The sequence below is a fragment of the Myotis yumanensis genome, unplaced genomic scaffold, assembly GCF_028538775.1.
Source record: "Myotis yumanensis isolate MYYU_CA2020_CCGP unplaced genomic scaffold, mMyoYum1.0.hap1 SCAF_1, whole genome shotgun sequence".
NCBI classification, from domain to species: Eukaryota; Metazoa; Chordata; class Mammalia; order Chiroptera; family Vespertilionidae; genus Myotis; species Myotis yumanensis.
This window is the reverse complement of record NW_027223752.1, coordinates 11824671-11838763: the sequence shown is the minus strand read 5'-3', so window position 1 is coordinate 11838763 and position 14093 is coordinate 11824671. Positions and strand designations below refer to the sequence as shown.

Sequence of the window (14093 nt, the reverse complement as noted above, 5' to 3'; positions counted from 1 at the left end):
GAAATATTCCAATAACTGGTGTCATCTCCTCCCCCACCAACCCTGTATGCCGGCAATTCACCACTCTGATCCTAGTTCCCTTCCAGATTTCAGGAGTGGCTACAGCCACCAGAAGAGAACCAGGCATATGGCTCTGTCCTTCTGGACGTTTCTACAACGTTGGCTGGGTTGCTCTGGAAAATCCCATTCTATCTCCGACAGCTCTGTGACCTCAAGTTGTCATTTCCAATCAAGTATGCTTCCACTGATTTTTATGAACATAGACAAAAGCTGCTACAACCATTTCTTCCCCTCCCAAATCTTTCAAACCTACTGTAGTTGCTATGTTAGGTTATTTGTTTCTAAGGCAACAGCGTATATCTAAGTACTAATGGCCTGTCCTTTTGCCAGGCAACAAACAGCCTTGTGATGCAACTGCACCTGTCTCGGCTACGCGTTACTATGGAGACGCTCTGGTTGCTATGGATACCATCACGCTAATCGCCTAGCAAAGGCAGACATACAGCAGTCTTCTCAGAGAGCCCAGCTGTTCCTCCCGTCTCTTGCTGAAGACTGATTGTCTACCCCTGTGATGGAATGCTCTCAACTGAGATGCGCAGGAACTTCATTAACGCCGTTTCCGAGCATCCCTCTGCTCCTTTCTGCAGAGCACAAGGCTAGAGAAAGCATCTGCAGAGCCGCGGACCACAAAACTGCTGAAATCTATGAAGTCACGCCATTTCTCATTGACATAAAATAAACCTGCAGTCCAAGGATAATTTCTCTCCGCTGGGTGGTCACAACAGAAACATTACTAGACATTAAAAATTATTCTTTTACCCTAGCTGGTTTGGCTCAGTGGATAGAGCATCAGCCTGTGGATTGAAGGGTCCCAGGTTCGATTCCAGTCAAGGGCACATACCTCAGTTGCAGGCTCCTCCCCGGCCCGGGCCCTGGTCGAGGCTCATGCGGAAGGCAACCAATCAGTGTGTTTCTCTCACATCAATGTTTCTCTGTCTTTCCCTCTCTCTTCCACTCTCTCTAAGTCAATCGAAAAATGTCCTCGGGTGAGGACAAAAATAAAAAAATTATTCTTTCTGTAGGATTGAGGGCTTTATTTCAAAGCCAAGCACTATGTAAGATAAAATCAATTTTAAAAGTTGGTTCTATGTGGCTTTAAAAAAACACACACTCTAATACTAATCACACTTCTTCGAAAAGGAACAAGCTACACATCCTCCCCTCCACTTATATCTTTATAAAAATGGCACCAGAGACCTCCTTGCCGCAACACAAATGGGCATGTGATGGGGAACAGACGTCTCGATGGTTCTCTGCGCTTGGCTTTGAAGAGGCAAACACCAAGTAACCACAACAAAACAGTCACTCGGGAGCCCGTCCACATGGCGACCAGAACGACAATAGTGGGGTGAGTCCTGCAGTGGACACTGTAGGCACTCCGGTCAGAGGACAGGAAGACAGACTCCCTTACGCGGCTCATTCTGTACTTTTATTCCAACAAACTGTGGCACGCTGAGAAGTCAGAGCTGTCAACTTTGCCTGGTACGTGTTTCTACCCTGGAAGGCAGTCTCTCACCCGCCCTGAAGCCTTCGGAAAACCCATTCCTCCAAAGCAGCAAAAGCGGTAAGGTTTGCAAGAAACACCACAGCAGAGGTACCTCCGATAAGACTTTCTCTCTTTCTCATTTGCCTATTTTTAAAAGCATGCAGTCTATTAAATTAGTTTCAGCGCCGGTCTCTGCCAATATAAGGCAACTTCAGTAGACAAAAAAACAAAAAAGTAAATCTGAATTGCTTACCTTTGATATGCCTGAGGAGAGGCGGGAGGTGTATTGAACACATGAGGGTGTGGGTGATAAGGTGTCTTTTTCAAAGCCTGAATTAGATTTTGTCTATACTCCGGGTCTATGCACCACAATGACCCTTTCCCAATACTCTGCAAAGAAAATGAAAATACAACAGTGATTAGTACAGAAAGTATTATTTTGCATGAAGTAGATGTGTAGCGATTATCATAGTTACTTAAGAAAATTAAAATACAAAAGTGAGTAGTACAGAAAATATTATTTTGCATGAAGTAGATTTATAGCTACTATTCACTTATTTTTTGAAAGCCTCTCTCACTTATTTGTCAACTGTTTGCCAGCCGTAAATACCATAAAATTATAATTATACTCGGACAACAGAAACCGGAACCTGCGCTTCAGTTTAACTCGTGTGAAGTCTGACAGACAAAATGAACATATTACCAGGTGAGGCTGAGACAATAATATTGTCGTGTTCATATCTTAACGGCCAAAAACACTTAGATTCCTTTACTATTTTCCAGTGTCAACTTTGAAGAACACGTATTCTCTTCTAAAAATGAATTTTAAATGTCAGATTTGAAACAGTGAAAGAAACCGTGGGCTAAGGACGCCTCTCCATCTCCGCTTTAGAAAAACAAGAATTGTTGTTGTTTTTAAACCCTGTTACATGGTACTGCTTTGCAAGCCAGAAAAGTAATCTGCTCCTTTTTTCCTACTAACTCGCAAAAGTATGACATTTAAGCTTGAAGTGGAATTCTGTAATTCTCCCCCGAGAAACAGAAGAACTGGGGCTGCGGTAAACCTAAGCCAGCCTGCATTTATCTTCCGATTCCTCTGTTCCCAGCGCTCTGCTCCAGGCCTAACGGGGTTGTCTTTAGAAGTCCAACTTTAAAATGCAAATTTTATAAAACTGGTTACATAGAATGAGAAAGACTTGCTGAGGCCCACTTTCTGTGGGAGGCTTTTGGTCTGTGGACGGCGTTTTATTTAAAAAAAGTCTCTCCCGCGAGGCCCATGGGACTGGCAGCTGGCCGATGGGCAGTCCCTGCTCCGACTGCTTTCAAGTGACCGAATGTACCCGGGCTGTTTGATAAGGTCATTTGTAAATATTTACTGATTTGGAGAGAAAAGAAGTCAAATTACATAAGCCCATGCCCACCCCATGTTTCCAGCCAACGGACTCTCTTATTTTCAGAACTATTGTACTCCAGGAAGATTTAGAGAGCAAACAAGAAAATTGCTTAACTATTACTAGGGAGTGGGTGGGGGAGCCCAAGAAAATCTCTGAGGAAAATAAGTGAGTCTGAAAATCTTTAAAGAAGCTTAAAAATATGTGTATTTCAGTCAGTTCACCAAGTCATTTACTTACAAACTTATTCACAGAATGCATTAGAATTCTTTACTAGCAGCACCATCAGCAAGCAGGGGAGCCACAATTAACTCTTGCCGGTGGGCTGAGGGCAGGGAACTGCTCAAGGCCAAGGTCCGAAGCGGGAGCCCGTCACCCCAGTCATCCGCTCCCAGGCGCAGCCCTGACCCCAAACACAGGTCTGTCAGACCCAAGTTCCCAGTTTAATCACTCTGCTGTGTAAAGATGCCAAAGATTTCAACTTGGGAAAATCCAGCATCCCTTTGTGGCCTTTTCTTTCATGTGTCCATTTCCAAGCCCAGAGCATGCATGTCAAACTCACGGCTGGCGGGCCACAAACTAGGTATGTGGCCCGTCGGCCACGGGTCTGACATGCTTGAGTGCAGGGAACTGAGGAGACTTTATGGTTAAAGCAGTTAGGCCACCAAATGATCTACTGTGGACCTTCTGTTCTTTTCTTTGGAAAAGACGCACTCAACTCGCTTTTTAGAAGAAAGCGAAAAGCTAAGGGATGTGGAGGAAGAGAGGGGGCAGGGTAGACCATAACTACCAAATGTGGATAATGTCAAGCAAAGCACAAAAGCCCCCAAGAGCCAGCAACTCCTGAGCAGTGGGGTCCTGCCCTGACCACATCCAAGACCCATGGGGGGCCCAGTGGGACCTGCCTTTCTGATCCACTTGAACACAAGGCCCCAAACCAGCTACCTGGAGGGCCCGGGCTCACATGCAGCCCAACCATTTCTGCAGAGAGGTGATCTGAGCCCTGGGAACCCAGTGGCTTTTGTTTTCATCAAGGCGGCTTTCAGGGTTAGGCCGTTAATCTTACAGGGAAAAAACATGACCAAGCAAGGAAGGACAATGGACCCTCCCAGGGAAATAACAATAGGCCAAGAATGTGGTTTCTCCTAATCCTGACCTAAGTCGCTTGTTGATTATACTACCACACTATTTACAAACCAAATGGGAAGACCACAGGATGGGGGTGGGCTGGGGTGGGGGTAACATTTCCCAAGGTAACTGACCTAGGTGCAAGAAGCGGGCGGAGTTACAATAAAAACAGAAATTCTGGAGCCCGACATTTCCTGTGTGGCCCTGAGCAAGCCATGGTCCCACAGAAAGTCTTGGCTTCCTCGTTGGCAAAATAAAGGCCCGAGAGACTGGTGGAGGCCAGCGATGGCTTGTAAAACACCTAGAACAGGGGCAGCACCTGCAGGTCCCAATAAATGGTGACGACGTCATGAACATCTCCTTTCTGACAGAAGGAAGAGAGCAGAGCTGGCTGTGCAATGCCTTTCAGTAAATCACATCCGATTCTCCCAAACCCATCCATCAGCAAGCTGGTGGCAGGAGAAGGTAAGAGTCTACTCATGGGTGCAGTTTAACAAATTCACTTGGAGGAGCTTTCCTACTCTCTCAGATCCTCGCCCCCCCACCAATTATTCCATCAGCCTTCTATGCACCCCTCACTCCATGTTTCCTCTACTGCACCTCTCCCTTGCTCAGGAAGCCAATTCTGGCTCACAGTAACCTAGCTGCTGGAAGTTTTCTTTGGCCCAATCTCTGTTCAGTGATCATCAAGCTGAGGTTAATTGCAGACTTGGTCAGCGCACAGTCACAGTTCATTCATTCACTGCAGCCATCTGCCTGGGCTTTGGATCATAACGGTGTCTACCTTGGTCAAGCCCTGCATTTTATAGTGAGAGGGGCCAGGAAACCTGATAGGTGTTTACAGACCGGTCACTAATGTCAGGATCTCAGAATTTCCAAAGAGCCAAAAATAAACAAAAGCAGCACCTCTTCAGGACACACCCAGGGCAACGTTAATCCTGCCAATGACCTGACAGCGGAGAGCAGAGAGCAGGAATGACTGGGTCTTATTTGCAAGCCTTCTCCTTGGTTTCATGCTAGGGTTCAAAATTGTAGGAAGGTTGACTTGGAAACATTTCAGATGGAAACATGCAGGAGAGAATGCTCATTTCTTAGGTCAGGAAAAATTACATTTAAAGGAGGGGAGAAGGCTATAATTTTATTACAGTTGTGCAGTATGTTTGAGAGTAAGAGCTTTCAGAGGTATCTGCATCTTATCTAAATAATATGGGTGGTTGTGGTGTTTGTTTGTTTTTACCATAACTGTGTGGGTTATGTTTCATTGAATGTTAAGGAATTCAAAATTATAAGGGAAGAAAGATCTTCATTCATAGATACACTTTCACATTATATACATATATAAATATAATTATATAAACATATATTATATAATATATAAACATATAAACATCAATATATATTTTACACACACATAGTTTGAAAAAAACTAATGTAAAAAGTAAAGGGGGGGAATGAGTAAAAAGATATGAAGGAGCCAACCTTTTTTGTTTTTGAATTAAAAAACACCTGGGGAACAGCAGACAACTTCCTGTTAGCAATAAAAACATCAGTACATAAGAGGGAAAACACACACACACATACAAGAGAAGCCTATATTGTGGAACTGATTAGTGAGAAATGGTTTAAAAAAGAGAGAGATAAGAACAACAACTAAATCAAACCCTCAATCTAACCTCTATAGCGACTTTTCATTTTTCCTGAGAGCGCTAGACCCAGGGCCGTCTCTGGCAGCTCATGGACCTGCACGGCAGCACCTGGCGGTTTGCCTGGCATCGTCTTCGTTCGGGGTCTGCCCCAGGTGGTGAGTTCTGACCGTGACTTAAACACTGTTCACAAACTGAGAACTATGACACATGAATGGGTCATGAAATCCATGTAATGGGTTAACAGCCAGCACTGTTTTAATGGAACAGAACAGAACAGAACCAAATAGACTAGACTAGAAAATGCCTGGAGCAAGTAGTATTTTGTGAAACGTATAAGTGTGCACACATGTACACTGGTGCACAGAGATCACAAGGTAACATACACTTCTAGGAATCTGGGTTCCAAAAGTGTGGTAAACACTGGCCGAGGACAATGGTTCCCATGTTTTTTCTTCTAGTCACTTGTGGGGGGATAAGGCCCACGTCCAGCAATAATGAAGGGCTCTCTCAAACGTGACACCCCATGCAGGGTGGGGCTGTGCTTGGGGAAGGGGGGAAGGGGACAGGACCCACATCAAAATGGAGCAGGGAGCTGGATACATGTTCTTGGTGAATTTGAAACCATCCTTTTTGATGTTTCTGATATGTCATACCTGAGGGTGTTTCCCACACCAACCACCTCATCCATCCCCTCATCCATAAGGTACCCAGGGTGTGCCAGGCAACGTGGGGACACATTAGTGAATGCAGAACAGGGCAAACAGGGTCCACTCTCCTGAAGCCTGGATTCTAGAGGGGGGAGAGGAGAGTAAAGAGAAAAAAAACTATGCAAGACCATGACAGACCGTAATGGCTTCTGTGAAGAAAATAAAGAGGGTGACCAGTTGAAAGACAGGAGCTGCTAGGAGCCGAGGCCTCCATCCAGCCATGGTGGCCGGGTCAGAGCAGTGGAGATGGAGAAGAGAGGACAGCTTCAGGGTGGGCTCTGGAGAACCAGCGGGAGCTGGTGATGGATTAGAAGTTAAAGAAAAAGTGGCAGGTAAAGAAAAAGAAAAGAGTAAGTCTTTGGTTTGAGCAACGCAGTGGATCAAAGATTGGGAAAGGGGAAAATTCAGGGCTCATTGGAACATACAAGCTTTGAGACGCTGATGTATTAAGAATGACTGATGGCCCTGGCCAGTTTGGCTCAGTGGATAGAGTGTCAGCCCACAGACTGAAGGATCTCAAGTTCAATTCTGGTCAAGGGCACGTACCTCCATTGCAGGTTAGATCCCCCTGCCCCATCGGGGCATGTGGTGGAGGCAACCAATCGATGTGTCTCTCTCACATCAATGTTTCTCTCTGTCTCTCCCTCTCCCTTCCACTCTCTCTTAAAAAAAAAAAAAAATCAATGGAGAAATATCAAGGGAGGATTAACAACAACAAAAAAGAATGATCCAGGAAATTGAAAGAACTTGCTGGACATCCGCCACCTCTTCCCCCTCTGCTGTGCCCTTGGCGATCCCAACCTTTACAGGAAAAGCTCCTGAACCTACAGAGGGAGGTCTGAGGCGGTCTGGCTTTAGAGGTTCAACATCAGCTGGTTGCTCTACAGTGGGAGTTGGTAAACTTTTTCTTAAAGGGTCAGAGTAAATACTTTAGATTTTGTGGTCCATATGGTCTCTGTCGCAACTACTCAGCTCTGCCCTGGAGCACAAAAGCAGCCACAAACGTAAACGAATAGACAAGGCTGTGCTTCCAGACACTGTATTTTCAAAACCACAGTCCAGCCTTCACTGCCCCTGTCCTCAGCTTCCACACGCGAACCCAGAGTTCAGACTCAGAGCTCCTGCAGTGCTGGGGCCCTAAAACCAGGTAAGGGGTCTGCAGGGGCTGGGAGAGCTGGGCTGGGTCCTGTGGGATTCGCAAGAGGATGCCAATGAGGATCTAAGTCAAGAGCTTGAAGGCAGGAAAGGGGGACCGCTGGGGGGTTGGGGGTACACAGGAGGTATAGACACAGAATGGAATGAGGGAGCCCACCGGTAATAAGAGTGGATCATGGGTTGAGCTACACCTCATGTCACTGCCTCCTGAAATCACGGTGTATGTGCAGTTCATCGACCTCTCTGGGTCGGTTTCCTCATCTATAAATTAGGTGATTAGACTAAATCATCCCATAGGCTCTTAACTCTATGCGCTGAGCATGTTCCAATAGGTTAATTGGTATTCATGAGCCTGCATTTCTCCAGCGCCCTCCGAGCTGCCTCACACTGCTGTTTTCCTGTTCTTGGCCAGTTCCACGCATCTGTAAGGGCAGTGAAGCAAATTACTGAGCTCTCCAGGGATAGCCCTTACTTGGTTGGCATGGACACTGGAGTCAGGGAGACCTGGGCCCAAACCTTGTTTCAATTTCCCAGCTGTGTGACCTTGGGCGAGTTACTTACCTGCTCTGAGCCCGTTTCCTCATCTGTACAAGGGCAGGGATATAACGATACCTGCCTCATAGGACTGTTGTGAGGATTAAATCAGATGATACTGTCTTCGGCACACACACGCCAGAAGCTCAACAAATACTGCTCTCTTTATGGTGAGGATAAAAATATGGAACAGCCAGCTTTCCTTGACACTGAGGTCCAGCCAGGCCGCCCTGCCCTGTAGCAGCAGTACTTGTCAAACTGTGAAATGATGCAGATTTCATCGGCGGGGGGGGGGGGGGAGAGAACCACGCACAACTTTTGTTTTCCATTGTCTGACGCTACTTTCCTTGGTCCAAAGGAAGCGTTCTGTTATGGGATACACTAAGATGGAGGTGAAAATGGAAGGATGAAAATAAAACAAAGCCACACCTGGTCCCTTGAGAGAAGCCAGGAGGGATGAGACTTTGAGGAAGCCATGCCTGGAGTCACTGCTGGCATCAAGGCCTCCTGGGTGCCCAGGGCCCTGTGGTCCCTGCCACCACCTCCCTAAGTGGAGAGGCTCGGCCTCCACAGCCCTGGGGCAGGGCGGGAGAAGAGCAAATTTAGAGCGTAGATGGCAGAGCTGGGTCAGGCAGAAGGAGCAGCCTTACAGAAGAAAGGGTCCTGGAGCGGGGAGGGCCGCCCTCTGAGGCCACTCTTCTGTTCCCTCTGGGATCCGTGGGCTCACGGGGAAACCGGAATATCGTCCAGTCACTCGCACCAGGACACTTGTAGCTGTGTAGGCAGGAGGCCCCGAGCTGCTGATTCTGCCGTTGCCTTTCTAGCCAAGACGCAGGTTTCCCAGGATCTGGAAGGCAGGCTAGGTCTCCTGGAAACAGCTGAGGTTTGTTCCGCTGTGGATACCTAGCTAGTCCCCAAGAGGCGCCCTGCTTCACCCCCACACCCGGTCCTGCCTAGTTCCTGCTCCCAAGACTGCCCCACCCCCTGCAGCTGGCTCCTCCTCTGCTGGGAACTGGCTCCTCAGGCCCAAGGTGGCAAACAGGAGAAAGAGAGGAAGAGAAGGAGGAATGGGGGAATGGAGGAGGGGTGGTCCAGGGCTGAGAGCTCAGGGCCCCAGGTTCTGCCATTCCCACAAAACTCAGAGTCAGCCCCCAGACAAGGCAAGAATCCAGACTTCAATGGGTCAAAAACCCATTCACACTTCCTTGGGCCCCACTCTGAAGCCAGTCATTTAACAATGCTTGTAGTAACACTTGTAGGGAGCTAAGGGAGTATGGGGCGCTGGGCAGGCCATCAGGACACAAAGGATGGGAGGGGGCAGAACCTCCAGAGGAAGACAAGCAATAAACAACTGCAGTGACTGCATGAGCTGGCCAAAAGGCCACAGGGAAACAGGAGGGAAGAGACGAGCCTGCGGGACAGACAGCAAGGTGTTAAGGCTATGCACGCATGCGCTCCCACACGCACCTCCTGTGGGTGCAAGCAATGCCCACACTCCCGTTCAGGGCACCCGCCAGCTCCCACCTGGGCATGCCCCACTGGAATACACAGTCTGCCAGAGATGTCCCCACTGCAGCTCCTCTTACCTTCCTACCAAACCCCATCTAGAGAGTCTCGTTCCTTTAGGCTCCTGTTCCCCGGGCCTCTCTAGATGGTGAGAGGCAAAGGTGCCCACGACAGAGGCCAGAAGCAGTGCCAGGGCTTTCCCAAGAATTCCAGAATGCGTCCCCGAATTCCAGTTTGCATCCCCACATGTGGCTCCCAAGAAACAAGGGGGCCAACCTGAATGGCCCTTGTCAACACAGCTGCCCGGCAGTTCCTTCACCTGTATGCTAGAGATCACACTACCATGTCCATGTCATGTTGGGCTTAAGTGTGATCATGTACAGAATGCATCTAGCACCATACCCAGCATCTGAAAGGTAGGTCAACAATTTAATTCTCCTCTCTGTCAAAAGAAGTCACATGAGAAGTTGGGTGACACTGAGGAGCGGGGGATATGAGGGAGGAGGAACCAACATAGAACAATAAAAATTTATTCTAATGGATGACCATGCATCATATAACTACAAAACACTTGGCAGGTGAGTGATTCCTAAAGGCCCTTTTTGTCCTAACATCCTGAAATTTATCGTCTATAAAGATATCAGGGGGAATTTTTAAATTTTAAAAATATTAAGAAAATGAGCTGAAGAATAGCCAAGTACGTGAAAGAGAAGAAAAAAATAAACTGATCACAAAGAATTTTTTTCTAGATACATCAATGTTCTTTTTCCAGAACAAAATAGACAGTTACTCCAAAAGGAAAGATTTCAAAAGAAGTCACTCCATACGGTTGGAAGTTCCTAACAACCATTTGCAGTGTTTTAAATAAATGTCCCACTCTGCTCTTATAGACACCCCCCACACACACACCACCCAAAAGTAGCAAGAGGGATGGAAAAGAGAAATCCTACCCCTGGTCCAGACAGGAATGTCTCTCGGACCCTGGCCCAGTGTCCTCAATCTACCACCAGCTATGTGTGTGTGTGTGTGTGGGGTGGGGGGGGGGGGGGGAGGGAGGTGGGAGATTTGGGGTGGGGGGTGGAGGGCTGTAAGCAGGAGGACAAGCCGCAGCTCGCTGGGTACGGAGCCCCTGATAACCAGCCGCTGAGGGTTTCCAGCTCACTCCCAATGGGTCCTCTGCACATCAGATACAGAAATCGCCTTCTCCTGAAACGGCCTTGCTATTCTTCTACGGCTGTGTTCTAACAGCGATAAAGATGGAAATCATGATGAGCGTGTCACTGGTACAATATTCAGGCACGTGAGCTCCGTGAAGACGTTACAGCACCATAGCGCTTTCAGAAGCGCACCCCGGCCGTCTCTGAACAGCTCTCCCTCCACTGAGGTCTGTGAATACGGGGCAAGGGAACGCAGGTGGGACAGTGGGGAAGGCACAGGAGTGTGGTAGCTGGACAGCTGTGTGTGTGTGGGGGGGAGGGGGGTTAATCAACGTGCAAAGAATCAATAATTTCCTTACATTAATACCTAAATAAAACCAAAGTAGCCCCAAGAGTTGCCTAAAACCAACTTGACCTCTGGGAGGAACCTGGCCTGGTGAGGTTGGAGGAGGGGAATGCGAGGGAAAACCAGTTCATTAGTGACTATCCTTCCCCCACTATTTGCCACAGCCTTGTTCTGTCTCTGCCCTCGGGTACCCAGGGATGTGATTTCCACGGGATTGGGGGTAAGGCCCCAAGTCTGAAGCATGTCAACTGGGGAGCTAGTAGGTGTTTTGTTTGGGTTGAAACGAGTTCTCTTATGTACTCTCTAGACCAGTCAGTGGTCGCCAACCTTTTGGACCTCACGGACCGGACCACCAGTGTCCGCGGACCACCACTTGGCCACCGCTGCTCTAGACTACTGTTCTCCAACTGCCAGAGGCGGTCAAGGGCTAGTGCGCTACCAACGATCAGTAATAAAATAATCAAACAACTAAAACATATTTACTTATGAATCTTGTCAAGCTCTACCCTCGTAAGTGCTAATAAAGCAACGGAACTCACACAGAGACGCACACGTGCCCTCATACACCAAGTCTGAAGGCCACAGAGTTGGCACTTCTAAAATCACTGCACTTGTCCAACCTGGATTCTCCCAATTTAGGTTCGCAAACCTGTCCTTTGGGGGGGCCTTTGGCAAGGAAAGGTCACTATTCTCCTCCGTCTGAAACCTCACCAGGATTACTGGGCAGGCCGAGAAAGAGTATAGATACAAAGACGTTTAAATTTTTCCCACTCAGAGCACACAGGAAGTGTGAGAAACTGGGCGCTTTTATGCACCTCTCCTACCAGCCATGGTCTGAGACTTGCATTTCTCAGATGAATTCAAGCTATGGCATGGCACGCACCCCACACACACACTCCCACAGGGCATATGGATAGAAAAATAAATCCTCCGTGACCATTTAAACTGCCAATAACTTTATTACAGAAACAAAGATATGCAAATTGAGGGTTTTATTTATCATCCATGAAAGAGGAATGTACATGATGTGATAAAGTTGTCTGAAATGTGGATATAATCCTTTTTTGAAATGTTTTAGTAACAGTCTTAAAGTTAAAATTGCATTAAGCAAATTTCAAGGACACACGGTAGAATTAAAGACATTATTAAATCGCCTCTTACGTGCTTTTTCTTTTTTTTTCTTCAAAAAGCAAACTGACTTAAACCTCCTAGACATGAGAGGAGATAAAATTCAACATTCATTACACTGTCAGAAACAAAAACTCAGTTATTTTAGAAGTTCAAGGCCCAGGAAAGGACTTTTATAAACACAGTAAAGGAAGCGAAGAGGGCAAGGGGACAGGCAGCTCAGGCTCTGGACTGAACCTGCCCTCTCCCAGCCCCTCCGCTTCCTTTAGGTTCAGATGCCTCCGTGATAATTAGCGCAATAACGTTTTATGGAGGGGTAATAAGCGCATGTGGTCTGAAGGCAGAGGCGGCCTTGGTAGGATTACCACTGGCCCACCGACTGCCACTTTATCTGCTGGTTGTCCGTAGTTACTCATCTATTTTTAAATGTCCCAATAGGATCTTATCTAAGTGGCACATATACTGTGATCACCTTATTTCCACAACTCAAAGTGGTTGGCCAGGCAAAAGTTACAGTTACAGGGTGTGAGCATACTGAGCCGGAGTTATGGCCATTTACTTATAAAAAAAAAAAAAAAATCACAAAGACCCTCTCTCCCAGTACAACATGCACACTGGATTGTCAACTTGCTTGCTCTGTAAGGAGGGATGACTGGCCATGGGACCAACCGTCACCCACTCCCCCTGCAGGCCCTGCCTGGTGTGGGACTCCCCCAGCCTCTGGCTGTAACCAGCGGGAGCCCCCTCGCAGGGAGAAATTGCCTTTATAGCACCCCCAAAGTCAGCACAAGTGTTCCAGCAGCAAAGGAGACCTTTCTACAAATGGGGTTTGAGCACCACCTGGACCCCGAAGCTGTGGCTTCTGTTACAAAGACAACCCTGAAACCATCCCTGATCCGAGCGGCGGAGGCGACATGCCCACACGGCATTGTAAGTGGGAAGGATTCCTCTTCAGTGCTGGCAGATGCTGGCCAAACTATGGACCGAGCCCATGGGAGCAGAGGGCGGGGCCGAATTTGTTGGGGGAGGGAGATGAGGGAAGAAAAAAATCCAGAACTCACCACAGGCTTCATCATGCTCCAGGCAAACAAAGAGAGAGAGAAGGGTGAGAGGAAAGGGAGGTGGAGTCCGAGGATGAACTAATCCTGTGACTAATGCTCAGGGGACCGAGGGAAAGTTCAAATGAACAGTCTACCCCAAAAGACTAGCTGACCCGAACCCGAGGACACGTGAGAGCAACCTCGGTGGAAGCCTGAGGACTCCAGCAGCTGCCTGCAGCCTTGGCACCATGGCGACTAAGCCCTCCCCTCCTGGCCCCACACTGACTCTCTTGGAGGCCCTTAAACACTCCTTTCAGAGTATTTAAGAGGCAATTCAGCCCTGGCCAGTGTGGGTCAGTGGTTGAGCACTGTCCCATGCCCGGGTTGTGGGCCTGATCCCTGGTAGGGGGCAAGCAGGAGGCAGCCAATTGATATTTCACTCTCACATCAATGTTTCTCTCCCTCTTCCTTCCTCTCTCTCTCTAAAAAAATTTTTTTTAAAAAATCAATAACAATTTTTAAAAAAGCAATTTAGATGAGTCCTCAATCTCATCATCACAAATGGTTTCTGTGTGGTCCTGCAAAAGGGGGGAGCTGCCAACCTCAGTAATTGCCCATCCATCCAGCAGATTGCTGAATGTGAGTGACAAGGTGATGTGTGTCACCTGGGAAGGCCAGTGCCACAACAGAGCACTGGTCACTATGGGGATTCGCCAGGGCCACAAGCCCAGTGACCTAGAAGATTGTTACTGGGCCACGGGGCACCTGAGACAACACATCTGTGACCGGACACTTCTCAGCTCACCTGA

General features: G+C 47.8%; 1 protein-coding gene and 1 long non-coding RNA gene across 15 annotated transcripts in view; one reads left to right on the top strand and one right to left on the bottom strand.

Moving 5' to 3' along the window:
* Positions 1 to 1396: 1396 nt before the first annotated feature.
* LOC139009768 (uncharacterized) lies at positions 1397 to 12265 on the top strand. 11 transcript variants are annotated; one of them, XR_011471446.1, is made up of 6 exons: positions 1397 to 1624; positions 2147 to 2252; positions 2330 to 3356; positions 4437 to 4530; positions 5768 to 10627; positions 10801 to 12265. It is a non-coding gene; the product is annotated as an uncharacterized lncRNA (long non-coding RNA). The 11 variants fall into 11 exon arrangements; XR_011471445.1 differs by having other exon boundaries at positions 5747 to 10627; XR_011471448.1 differs by having other exon boundaries at positions 4437 to 5866; positions 8172 to 10627.
* LOC139009746 (forkhead box protein N3) overlaps positions 1666 to 14093 on the bottom strand; it is a 237760-nt gene continuing 225332 nt past the window's right edge. For all 4 annotated transcript variants that reach the window (XM_070413857.1, XM_070413849.1, XM_070413873.1 and 1 more), the window contains one exon: positions 1666 to 1936. In XM_070413857.1, the coding sequence (XP_070269958.1) occupies positions 1796 to 1936 (141 nt within the window). In that variant the 3' untranslated portion in view covers positions 1666 to 1795. The remainder of the gene's footprint in view (positions 1937 to 14093) is intronic.